Raw genomic sequence first — 13,167 nt, 5'->3', positions numbered from 1 at the left:
AGAAATGGCAGTAACTGCATCTAATTTGACGTTGTTTTGTCTGGTCTTTGTCTGCATTTGTTGAATACGGAAGCTTAAACTTAAAATGAATAATAATGATCATTCTAAAAAAAAAAGAAAAAAATCAATCAATTAATCGATTGTTAGCCATCTTAATTATTTTAAGGAAAATGCTCAAAATCTGCAACTCCAGTTTACACGCTTGCGTTTGGTCACATAAACATCTTCTTAAGAGGTCAGACTGAGCACATCCATCATTTCAAGGAAAAGGTCGGAGTTTGTGAACACAATGATAGTAACCAGAGTGATTTTCCATTAACCGGGGAAATGAATACATTACAGGCTCATAATAAAAGTCACTTAGGTGTAAAAGCTTGAATAACAAACCATAAACTTTCCGCCTTTAAATCAATGTTTAAAATCTCACTGGTCCAGGTTTTCCATGTTGAAGTACATCATTCATAACATTGAGAGAACTATGTAAACCACGAGGATAAAGCGTTTATTTAAAATCATTTATAAAATGTTACTCTTTAACTTTGAAAGCACGTTCACAAGACACTTTGTAAACTGTGATGATACATGTACCTAGCTGGTGTTGCATAAATTTCAGCAGAGTTATATAATTATATGTTAACAACCAGCAATTTAAGTTCAGTTTTGGAGATGAGATGAGATGAGATGTGATGTGATTAGATTGCAAAATACTTTATGAGTCTGTCCTTAGATTGTCTTTGCAGATAGTCTGACCCTTGGAGTCGAGAGAGTAAAACTAGTTATCTTAATGTTGTGGAGTTATCAGATTTACATCAAGCTGCAGGAAATACTTGCAGTTTATAACACGGAGATATGTTGCATGAAAATGTGCTGATTATTCAACACCATAGAGATTTTACAGTATGTTCCTGGTATTTGTCATCCATCTGCCAGAAGACAGGTGTTGAAGATTTTGCAGCTTCTCATATTCTTTATCCTGCATGGAACAGTTGCATGTGCCACCGCTATAGTTTTTCTGTTCTTGTCCATCACCACTGACAGTCCCTGGTTGATTAGTCAGTCATTAAATGTCTGTGTGTATCTGGATGTTTCGCAGGGCTTTAGTCTTTTTCATCCAAACTTTGCACGTGTTTCTTCAGACAATTCAGCCCGTACATGCTGGGAGATGTTCCTGTACACTCTGGGCCTGTTTCACAGCAGACATTTTGACTTGTCATCGTGGCAAAAAATACAGATGTTATCAGTACAATTAACAATGATGACTCACATCAATTCAAGTGTCCCAGTACACCAGGACGGTGACAGTGAGCCAGCATTCACAATCCTTTGGCATGGACCAAAATGAACCTCCCTTCTGACACTTTGTACTGCCTTGCCATCTTGATCTTCTCTGCAGAATATCATAAAATAATACTTAAAATCACAGATTACTCTGTACATATTTAGCCTATTTAAACTTTGGGGGTAAAGTGAGTCATCAACTCAACTTGCCCCAATATCACTGACACATTTTACCCGACAACTTCCATTTTCTTCCTTGAGGTAACAAATAAACAAAGAGATAAAGAAAGAAATATACCTGGCCTGTGCACACTGAGGAACGATCTGTAATTGCACGTCACAGACAGCCCACATCTGGATTTCTAGACTGACTGATTGATGGACAGATGCCAAGAGAGAAATAACTATTTTCACACTTATTTTGTGATGAAATGAGAAGGACTGATGAGGAATGAAGGACTGATGAGGAAGAAAAGATGTTTAAGTTTTGTGATGTTTGTGTGTTGTTTTCTAGCTAAGCAGCAATATCACGAGATAATGACACTTCAATAGCTGCTTTCCCTCACCAATATCAGAACATTTTATGATTTACACTTGCTCTGTATTCATCCAAAAAACATCATAAACAATGGTAAAACACTGACAGGGACCATTTTACTGCATAGTGACTCTGCGTACTTCAGTTAAATTTAGCTGATAATTCTCGCTCTGGAGTATCATTGCTTTTACTGAGGTAAAGGATCTGAAAACTTGTTTTACCTCAGCTTTTCCTCTCTCTGCTGACACCTTGTGGAGCAGAACTCCTTTCCCCCCTTTTTTTCAGTGATCAAGTATATGCACAAACAAGCAAACATAGCAGTTTAGAATAAATAAATTAAATAATTCATCAGACAATATTATCATATTTGAGTAGAGGAGGAGGGAAAAATATAAGTAAACAAACAAATAAATACATAAGCATAAATTATATTAAATTAAATAACAAAAAAGAAGAAAGGAAAAAAATAATTCTTTAGTTTTGTGACAGACTTCTCTGAGTAAATACTGGCAAATTCAACAGGTATAAAATAGCATTCAGTTTCACATTCAGCTTAAAACATGGGACTGAATTAAGAAATTTAGCTTTATGAATATGGAAGATCCCTAATAAAATCACGAGGTTAATGACAGTGCATGAGTTATTGTCCTTATATTTAAAACAAGTTAAAATGTCTTTCCCCTAAATGATTATTGCATGTATTGTTTTGTATAATATAAAATTGTCAACGTCGGATTCTAACACAGTGCACAACCATTACATAGGTGAGTTATAGTTTCTTGTTTAGTTTTGCAGAAAATACAGTTATCAACAACACCTAAACATCTGGAAATATACTAATTGGATATAATGTGTGTAATGTTTTAAACTGTAATTCTGTAATTTTGTTAAAGAAAGAATCTAAAAGGAATAAGCCAAACTTTACGACAGTTAATGTCTGTAAAATGAGCGTTGTGGAGCAGCACTCGTGAGCAGCTCCAGCACGCGCTGCAACGTCACTACCGGATGTTGATAGTCGGTCGGAGCAGGGCGCACGAGCGCAGACAGGAACAGCTGAGAAAGAACAACAAAGCCACGACGACGACCGTTCAAACAACAAATGTTCGTCTAAAATACACAGAAAATATCACTGACATCGGCGCTGCTGCGGACATTGTGTACCTCTGAAACAGATTAGAAAAGGTAAGCCGCCGTCATTTTGAGCTGAGCAGAGATAAACGGTTTGTTGTTGTCTCGCTTGTTCCTGCTTGTTGTCGTTATCGGCTGTTAGCTGGACGGCTAACGAAACGTTAGCTTCTTTTTACTTGATCAATCACCGCGATAACACGCAGCCAGAATGCCTCAAATCTCGGTGAAAACCAACAAATGTCTTTCCTTTTGTCTGTTAGTCAAAAGTATGTATGTTTTAAATAGAGGTTATTTGACTTGTGTTTGAAAATGGGGTTTATTTTCAGCTCCATTTAGAGCTCAGCTGCCATCTGCAGTCAACATCAAGACAAGCCAGCCAGGAACCAGAAGTACTTTTTGAAGTTGGCAAAGTCATCAGCGGAGGAGGTAATAACACCTCAAATAAGTAGTAATTGTAGGGCATAATATTGTTCTGCTGAAATCACATTTGCTTAGCCTACCCTATGTTGTCCTGTAAACTTATTAAAGAAAAGAACAAATTGTGCAAATTAACGTTGCAGCAGTATATAGATGTCAGTACCTGGGTTTCTGCTGCATTGATCGTATAAAGGGATAGTTCACCCAAAAATTAAAATTCAGTCATTATCTAGTCACCCTAATGCTGATTGATGTTCGGGTTTATTTTTTTTAGCCCGAAATCCACTGCCGGACTTTCACGGGAAAACAGCGTTGCAGAATCTCCCATGGTGAATGGTGACTATTTTTCAAATGTAAAAAACATCAGGGGGGAAAAAAAACATAAAATGCCTTCACACTGCTTTTCTGTTGTAATCCAAGTGACTGACATTACTTAATTTTCATTTTTGGTTGAACTATCCCTTTAAACAATTATTTGCATTGTTGATTAATCAGTCGATTCTTTTCTCAAGTAATTGATTAGTTGTTTGGTTAATAAAATGTGATATGGTGAAAATGTCAGTGTTTCCCGAAGCCCAGGATGATTTCCCCTATCCTGGTCCTTACAGCTCACTGCTTTGCATGTTTTAGATGTTTCCCTGCTCAAACACACCTGATTCAAATGATCAGCTTGTTATCAGGCTTCAGGCTATCAGGCAGAAACTTCATGACAAACGGATCATCTGAATCAGGTGTGTTGGAGCAGGGAAACATCTAAAACATGCAGGGCGTTAGGTCCAGAGAACCAGGATAGGGGAAACACTGAAGAGTTTAGTTTGCTGTCACAGAGGAGTAGAGATGTTGTGATATAATTTATTCCTTCCTGATTTCCTACCCAATTCCAAAACTTTGCATACTGGCTGATACAGAATACCAGTTTGATACCAGTGTGTTTAAAACAGTTTTTAACAGCTGTTTTCCACCAACCCCTGTATGATGTGATAAGATTGCTATCATCGTAAGGCCTTGCTCAGGTTTAATCCTCTATAAACACGAACAAACACATACAGAGAGTGAATGCCATAGAACTTGACTTCACCATCTTGGGAAAAGAAAGAGATACTGGAAGCTGCTGAGAAGTAGCAGGGTCCCATTTCAGGGTTATTTAATTATTTGGTATTGGATTGGTGCATAGACGCATGTAATCAATGATACCAGTATTTTAGGCAGTATTGGAAGCTAATACTCATACTGGTATCTGATACTGGTGCTGGAACAACTGTATAGAGGAGTGAAGGAAAAATGCACATTTTTGAACCATAGAATTTTGACTTTTGTGTCCTTTAAAAACACTCAAAACGATTAATCAATTCTAAAAATAGTTGGTGATTGCTTAAGCACTGCAGCTCTAGTCACACACACTCAACATGGTTAAAAGATTACAAAAACAGTTCTGAGGTCATATGTTACATACAGGAAAAGTTGTAAAACAGGAACAGTGCTCCAAAGTCAATCTGCCCCAGCACTGAGCCCAAAGACAGGATATTTGCTTAACAACACCACCACAAAGAATAAACCCAAAAGTGACTGTCAAGTTGACTTAAATCATCTAACAGTGTGTACCCAAATGTTATGAACTTCCATGAGCAAGTTATTTTCCTCTTGTGTGATATATATATATATGTGTATAGATTAAATAACCAGACCTGAATATCTGTTTTGTCTAATCCAGTGAATTAAATACTTGACAAAGCAAGGTACTTATTATTGCAAATAAACATAAAAATCCAAAATTCAGAAACATTTAGTAAAAGGTGGCTGGGCTTGTTCTAGATTCTTGAAGATGTTTCACCTCTCATACAAAATGCCTATGAATTTCTGACTGATGGCCTGGGAGTCTCAGGCATTTCACCACATTAATTTGGTACAATCAATAGCAAACAAAATTGATTTCTTCACATCCTATGAGTATACACACTGGAAAGGCAGTTACGATGGGATGGAATGGCACATTCCAAGATGCTGTCAACAAAGAATGCATATTTTGGTTTAGGGCTTCTCTATTTATTCTTATATAGCACATATAAGAGCCTCGCTACCTTGTTAGAAACTAAAATAGGGAAAGGAAAAACAAGAGGGAAAAGCTTGAGGGTGAGTTAAGATATAAAAGAGAAACCAAAATAACTTCACTTGGTCTGTATTTCATTGTGGTTACTTAAAGCCCAGTTGCCTCTGCACTTTAGATATAATGTAGCCTGAAGACTGACACTTGAAAACCCAATGTGACCATAAATAGTCCTGCTTATGGATTTAAATCATTGTCCATAATAGCCCCACACACCCAGTTATGTTGAAGGAGTAGCCACCATCTTATAAACTTAATAAAGTTTTCAAATTTATATTGCCTTATGGTAAACATTGTCATGTTGGCCAGCCTTAGGGTATTGTATTGTTGGGTGTTACTTAGAGTTGGGAACGATCTGATCCAATATTGGGTGCAGATACTTAAGTAATTCACTTATATGATATCGGAGCGATTTTGCCAATCAAGCTACTGATCCAGATTCTGTGGTCTGATATTTTTTTATGAGAACCTCCTGGGGCTTTTCTGGGGTTATTTTTGGGGGGTTGATGCTGTTCATATGTGTGTGTGTGTGTGATTCAGTGAGATACAGGAAGCTGCAAGATATATCCAAATTAAGGTATCGTAATCAGATCAAAATTGGAAAAAAGTGGATCAGTGCATTTCTAGTGTTAGTCCCTATACTGTTCACAGTGAAGTCCTGTTCATATTTTATTTAACTTTCAAAATTTTTAATCGTTTGACCTTATTTTTGTCTCATATTTTAGCCTCAGTTGAGTCACTCCTAGAGATCTGACGATGGGACGCATCTTCTTGGACCACATTGGCGGAACACGCCTCTTCTCCTGTGCCAACTGTGACACCATCCTGACCAACAGGTCTGAGCTCATCTCAACACGCTTCACAGGAGCCACAGGCAGAGCCTTCCTCTTCAACAAGGTAAAGAGACAACAATGATTTAACTACCTGTGACGCTAACTTCTAAACCACTTAAGTAGGTAGGGTTGCAGTGGTATTGTGGTAGTGGTAGAGATTTTCATGGTACAATAACAGTGTTACATACACAGTATTGCATAATTAAACTGTATTATTGTCACTGGTAAAAATTGACTCTGTGCAAAGTGATAAAAAACATTAATGTTGAACCCTTGAATGGTACGACAACTGTCAATTTTTATACCGCATATTCAGGATCTGTTTACCTGTTTTCAAAATGTGAGTGCACCCTGTGTCTCAACCCCGCAGGTGGTGAACCTCCAGTACAGCGAGGTGCAGGACAGAGTGATGCTCACTGGAAGACACATGGTGAGGGACGTCAGCTGCAAGAACTGTAACAGCAAGCTGGGCTGGATCTACGAGTTTGCTACCGAGGACAGTCAGCGGTACAAGGAGGGGCGTGTCATCCTGGAGAGGGCGCTAGTCAGGGAGAGTGAGGGCTTCGAGGAGCACGTCCCCTCAGACAACTCATGAGCCCCCACTTTGGATTAACTCCTCTTCCCTCTCCTTTATCCCCTTTACCTCTGTGCTGCTGTGCACCACCACCTGCAGACTTAGCGGTCAGTGAAGTTTTGACTTCACCCCCTCTCCCTCACACCCCTTCCCCACCTGTCTCTGGCCTACGACCTTAGACCTCTGCTGATTAGGCGATTGGTTTGCTGGCTCTATTCTTGCTGAATAGGCTTCCCAAAAATACTCCCTGATCTATGTGTCACAACGGGGCGCCACCCCAAAACAGCTGGGGACACGGACAGGGAGTTGTAACTTCACGTGTTTAAGTGTTTGTGCACGGTCACACAGAATTTTCACCATCTCTGCACACGGCATGCTCCACACTTTTTCATATGGTAATTAAACATGCATGATAGTATCCACCGTCAGTCATATAAAAAAAAAAAAAAAATCAAACATCACCTGGTTGTTTTGTTTATTTAGGTAACTGGAAGCAGTAGAGCTGAGTAAAACAACCAGCCCACTCTACACAGCAGTGTTAAATGAACCGATGGAGCTGTCACTCTGCATATTGCTTTCATATCGCTTCTGTGTTGTCAACTTTGTCTCAGTGTATTTGTCACTGGTGAGCACTGAATGCATTTAAGACCACGATAGCTGTTATTTGTATATCGGTTACCTTTTATTAGCTGGTAGTGTGATGAATGTAATAGTGTTTAAAATCTATGTTCTCATCCAAATAATAAGTACTGCACAGATTGATGTCATATTTAAATATTTGTTGTTGTGTTTGATGATGATAGAAATTTTATTTAGATCTGATTTGTTTTGATTGACACAACATTCTTAAAAAAGTGGCTTAAGTGTCCCATTCTTGCAGTTCATAGTGTGGAATTGATCGCCTGTACAGTGGACAATCGAACATTTGATCCTACAATTTACTTCAGTTCTACCACCATCTATCTGTTAGCATGGATTCTGTGCCTGTGTGATGTGCCGTGTGAAGAGCAACGTGTCACTTTGGTGACTTATGAGGAGCATGTACCTTCCAGCCATGTGTCTCTTCAGTTTGACGGAGGAGGAATGTGTCTGAGGCGTGATGGAGACATTCTCTGGCTGCCTGCTGGCTTAAGGACAGGATTATGAGAGGATGGGTAATGCAAGTGTGCGAAAGTAGCCAACACTGGGAGACAAGCTCTGTGAAAAGACATTCTCCTACATGCATCTTCTCATAGATGAGAGGCTCATACTCATTACAACACCAAACATTAATGGCATCCTTCTCCTAACCCCCTAGATGGGTGCGTAAGATAAAGTGTGGGCTCATCCAGGGACCTTGAGTAGAGATGTCTCAGATATAATGGAACTAGATGTCGCTTGGCTTGTGGTGCTAAAACTGCCAAAAAAAAAACATACATTTGAAAAACTCAACAGCAATGTCTCTTTCCAGAAATCATGACCTACTTAATCAAGATCATGCACAGACTGTTGTGAACAGTCTCATGTAGAAACAATTTATGGCTCCTGGACAGTCGTTGGAAGGTCTAGTAGAGGCTCGGTTACTCAAGATAATCCACAGCAGTTTCATGGGGGAACTATTTTCTTTCTATAGTCTAGCAACAGTATTACCACACAGAGGAGAGTGTGTTTTTACTCATGGAGGAAAGGCTTGTGCCCATGACAGCGGGGCTTGTAAACATTAATGGCGTCCTCCTTGGCTGATACCTCCTCCTGCCTCCTTAGACGGGGGCATAACATAAATCGGGGGCTTGACCAGGAACCTTGCGTCTATGAGTGGATGTACACTTACTTCTTCACAGTGTGATTTGGTAGAAAATAAGTAGTTTCTATATGAAACTGCTCACAACAAGGTCTGTGGATGATCTTGAATAACTTGGTCATGATTTCTAGAAAGAGACAGTTCCATCTAGTTCCATTATATTTGAGAGAAGGCAGACATTTCTACATCTGATATCGCCAAAAGTTTGCATCTCGCACCAAAATACCCTATAGGTAACAAGAAATATATACTTTTGGTTTTGGGATGAACTGTCCCTTTAATACGTTACAGTGGAAATTGGGGCTGTTGACCGCAGATGCTGTCTTCTGCTTTCAAGATAGTGACCCATCCTCTTTTTATAATCCTTGGCTTAGGGCATATTTGGTCATAAGATGACTCGTTTCTTACAACACAAGGCCAAACAAGCTTTAATGGAGTATTATTAGTCTTTAAAGTTGAGCCTTTGTCCTCTGACTATGCCAGAGCCTCTGTTTTATATTGTCAGTGTCCTGAGAAGATCTTAACGAAATGTCAAACTAAAAAAAAAAAAAAGAAAAAAAGAAAAATCTTCTTGACATTTGAGATTATTTTTGGAGTGGGTCATAGCACAGCGTCATGCCCTGGTGTAACATTGTGCCATTTCAGAGTGTGCGTGCCTGCAGGCGTTACCATGCTGGTCCAGCCTTCAAATAGAGACACTGTTACTGTTTTTTGCTTGCCTTTACAAGGTCACGCAAGAAAGTGCAAGTTGTCATTTCCACAAAAACAAAGGCAAAATTAAATATAAACGGCTTCTACAGGACACTGACACCATCCATATCCCAGAGTCAGTGCAGTGTACAGTCAATGGCCGTGACAGAATATTGTTATCATTTTGTTGTTCACTTTTACTGTTTTATTGATAGGCCATTGTTCTTATTTGCTTTACTCTATATGACTATTATTTTATTGAGTGATACATTTATCTTATTGTATATTTTCTCGATTGGAGGTTTGGGGAAAAAAAGTTTTCTTGTATGGCTATAGCAAGGTTTTCTCTGATGTGATTTCTAAATAAACTTGTAGTCTTGCTGGGTTTAATCTTTCTGTCTTGTTCGCGTTTACTTTGTAGCCAAAAACAGTAGTGGAAATATATATTAATGCTTTAGTAAAAGCACTGATACTACACTATAAAAACAGTATATATAATATAGTATGTTTGCAATATGTAAGTATTATTTAAGTAAGTATTATAGTACATCAGCACAATGTACTTGAAGTAAGTACTTGTGCAATAAAATGGCCCTCAGTATTTTACTGTTATATATGATGTATTTGTAAGAATATTTCAGCTGCATTTATCTGTATGTTGCATTTTACTGCTGTAGATGTTTAAGGTTGAGTTCATTTTAAATACTTTATATACTGTTAAATAGTTTATATTCTCTAAGATCATCATATGTTTGTAGCATCACTGTCCTGTTCTCCTTAAAAAGTTAACTTTTTATGGAAAAACAGACCCATTTCCAACTTTGTGACTACAAGTCCAACAATTAGTTAATGAATTGATCAGTTGTGAACTAAAATTAATGACCAATTATTTTGATATTACTGATTTATCATTTTGAGTCTTTTTGTTTGTTTGTTTTTTGTTTGTTTTTTGTTTTTAAGGAAAACAATGTCCAAATTTTCTTATTTCAGTTTTCAAATGTGAATATTTTCTGGTCTCTTTAGTTGTCTATGACAATAAACTCTTTGTCTTTCAGACAAAACACAACATTTGAGGATGTCACCTTGGGATTTTGGAAACAGTAATCAACATTTTTCACCATTTTCTGATGTTTTATGGACCTAACAACTAATTGATTTATTGAATAAAAAAAAGATTTATCATATTTATTGATAGTCGTTGCTGCCCTATTTGTGACAATGAAGTTGTAGCTAATCCAAGATGATTTAAAAAATATCTCTCTTTAGAAACTGGAAAATTTTCTCAACCTACAAAGAAATGCTTAATCATTCATATTTAAAAATCATCATCTTTGGAGCTACATGGTTTTCACCAGAGAGAAAGACCATAAAAAATAGTAACCTGAAAAGTAACTAGTAAATAATAACTAAAGCTGTCAGACAAATGTAGTGGAGTAAAAGTACAATATTCACAATATGTAAGATGTAATGGAGTAGAAGTGTGCAGTTACATAAAATAGAAATTCAATTTACACTTTCCACTGCTACCTAGAATGTATTAAAAATGATCAATTGTGCATGTTTGATTAATGTGAATACTATATAATAACGACTTATTTACTTATTTACTTACTACTGTACATATGTCTTTGCTTCTCCTTTTCCCCTCATTGCCAAGATATTTTGGCTAAACTCTGGCACACAAGACATATAAAGCACACATGGATTTACAGATCCCTTTATGGCACTTATGAGTCAAACAAAATCCTCAGACCTCTAGGTGGCAGCAGGACACTGGGAGACGGGATGATCTCTGAAGATGTTTTCCCTGGGATGCATGATGCTGAGTCCCTTGTCTGCCTCTGACGTGAGCCTGCTTGGCATGGTTTGTAGAGCTTCACTGCAGTCTGGAAATACATGTCAGTGATATAACTCTGTGGAGCAGAAACATGAATTAAATCCCATAGATTATGTGCCATTGCAGGCAAATATTGAATAAGCTGTTGAGGAAAAAGCAGATATTTATGGGAAATATATATGACATCTACACTATAAATTCCACTTTAATCCTACTTATTCAGTACTCAGTGTGAATCACCCACCACGAAGAGCTTTTGGCTGCATTGGGTTTATAAATAGGCAGTGATGATTCATTCCTAATCCACACACTAATATTGCAGTGCTGCCGTAGAGTTATTTATAGCTCTGATCCTGTTGGAAGGCTTCTTTGTTAGTGTGTCTGTGTCACAGTGGTGGAATCAACAACAGATCTGCTTTTCTGCAGTCACTCCTCGAGGCGACCTGCACCGAGCACGCAGCACTAAACTTAGCTCCCACAAATATTAATTAAAGGTTATTGAACACAACAAACTGTTGTGGCTATTTTTACATCCATTACTTTTCTTGTTTTTCAGGCATGTAGAGCATTAATGGATCTGATGTTTTATGACCACGTCTAAATGCCGGACGTGACTGGAGGCAAAAAGGAGGCAAAAAGGAGGCTCCATCTCCTCAGAGCTCACTGGCCTGCTTTATAATTCATGGTAGTCTGACTTTGTCCCTGCATAACCTCAGGATTATCTGCTGTCTTTATTGAAAAAGCCATCGGGCCAGATAAGGATAATTACATTGCCTTGTTGATCCTATTAGTCGGCATTCAATTGGATAGACATGGCACAAATCTACATCTGACATAGTCTTGACGTGTGAGAGAGCTATTTTTCCACTGCACTTCACTTCTACAGGGCTCTTGGACTGGACTTGGGACACTGAGATTCCCTAAAGACTTTAACCTCAAGGTCTCATGAGTGTTTACTTGGTTAGTTTCACTCAGTTCCTGGATGTCTATGAAATCATGATTCAGTTATTCTATCCCGTAGACACTCAGCAGTTGAACCAATATAGCCTATTATTATTGACTTACATAACATGAGACTACACCAAATAAACAAAAAAGGCCAAAAAGGCATTTATTTGTTTGTGACTCTCACTAGGAAAGTAGGAAAAACAACAGAATTGATTCATACTAAGTCCTAAGTCAACTTTCTCCTTTGCCGTACTTCAATATACTATGTGCAAGGCTTATGTTGACAAGAAAATCAGATCTTTATGATGGTTAAAAGATGTTGCTGGGGAACTTGAAAAAGTCTTATAGACACATTTTAATAGGCTAATTTTAGCAAACGCTAGTTGACTAGCTAGCTAACAATTGATGTAGATCAGATGTTTTCAAAGTGGGAGGAGCCCCCCCCCCCCTACCTAGTTAGCAAGCATTTTTGATAATGTATCATCTTTAGAGGTCCCTCAATCTGGTTTTCTTTTTGGTACAGACAAGCCAAGCACATAGCATGGAAAAGGAAAAAGTTGACTCAGGATTTAGGATGGGTCAATTTTACTGTTTTCTCATTTTTCCATGGTAAGAAACTAATAAATGCCTATGGACAGACCTTTTTGTATGTGTTTGGTGTAAGCTGACATTATGTAAACAGAGCTTCGTCTAAGGAGAGCCCCAGTTTCAGACTTTGAAAACGCCTGGTGTAGATTATTTAGCCAATTAGATAGAGATTAACAAACTAGTGTTAGCAAAATGCTAGCTATCAATTGATGCAGATCATCAAGCTTATTGCAAATGATTGATAGAGATTAGTTATCCAGATAGCTATAGTTTTGCTATCATTTGCTGTCAAATGTAGCTAGCTTGCTAATGATTGATGTAGATAAGCTAGCTAGTTTGAACTGTCCTTGGAACACAAGACAAAAGGGGCAGGACTTAAAAAGGGGCAATTCCCCAACACTGAGCTCCCCTGAAACTGTTTAAAGGCCCCTCCCACTTTGAAAACCCCTGCT

The 13,167-nt window shown here is 38.1% G+C and overlaps 1 protein-coding gene across 4 annotated transcripts; it reads left to right on the top strand.

Annotated features, from left to right (window-relative positions):
• Window positions 1-2,819: 2,819 nt before the first annotated feature.
• LOC146310903 (protein yippee-like 5) lies at window positions 2,820-7,813 on the top strand. Of its 4 annotated transcripts, none has more exons than XM_084742588.1 (4): window positions 2,820-2,998; window positions 3,271-3,370; window positions 6,197-6,362; window positions 6,669-7,813. In XM_084742588.1, the coding sequence occupies exons 3-4, from the start codon at window positions 6,222-6,224 to the stop codon at window positions 6,891-6,893; spliced, it is 366 nt and encodes a 121-aa protein (XP_084598714.1). In that variant the 5' UTR covers window positions 2,820-2,998; window positions 3,271-3,370; window positions 6,197-6,221; the 3' UTR covers window positions 6,894-7,813. The 4 variants fall into 4 exon arrangements, with proteins under 4 accessions (XP_084598714.1, XP_084598713.1, XP_084598715.1 ...); XM_084742587.1 differs by having other exon boundaries at window positions 2,821-2,998; window positions 6,191-6,362; XM_084742589.1 differs by lacking the exon at window positions 3,271-3,370 and having other exon boundaries at window positions 2,821-2,998.
• The last annotated feature ends 5,354 nt before the right edge of the window (window positions 7,814-13,167 follow it).

This window comes from Lutjanus erythropterus, chromosome 18 (genome assembly GCF_056507025.1).
Source record: "Lutjanus erythropterus isolate fLutEry1 chromosome 18, fLutEry1.hap2, whole genome shotgun sequence".
In the NCBI taxonomy this organism is placed as follows: domain Eukaryota; kingdom Metazoa; phylum Chordata; class Actinopteri; order Lutjaniformes; family Lutjanidae; genus Lutjanus; species Lutjanus erythropterus.
This window is presented reverse-complemented; position numbering and strand designations above follow the sequence as displayed.

Coding starts and splice junctions, on each gene's coding strand:
- LOC146310903 (XM_084742588.1), top strand. CDS start 6,222: ATGGGACGCATCTTCTTGGACCACATTGGCGGAACACGCCTCTTCTCC. Junction 6,363..6,668: donor GAGCCTTCCTCTTCAACAAG/GTAAAGAGACAA, acceptor TCAACCCCGCAG/GTGGTGAACCTCCAGTACAG.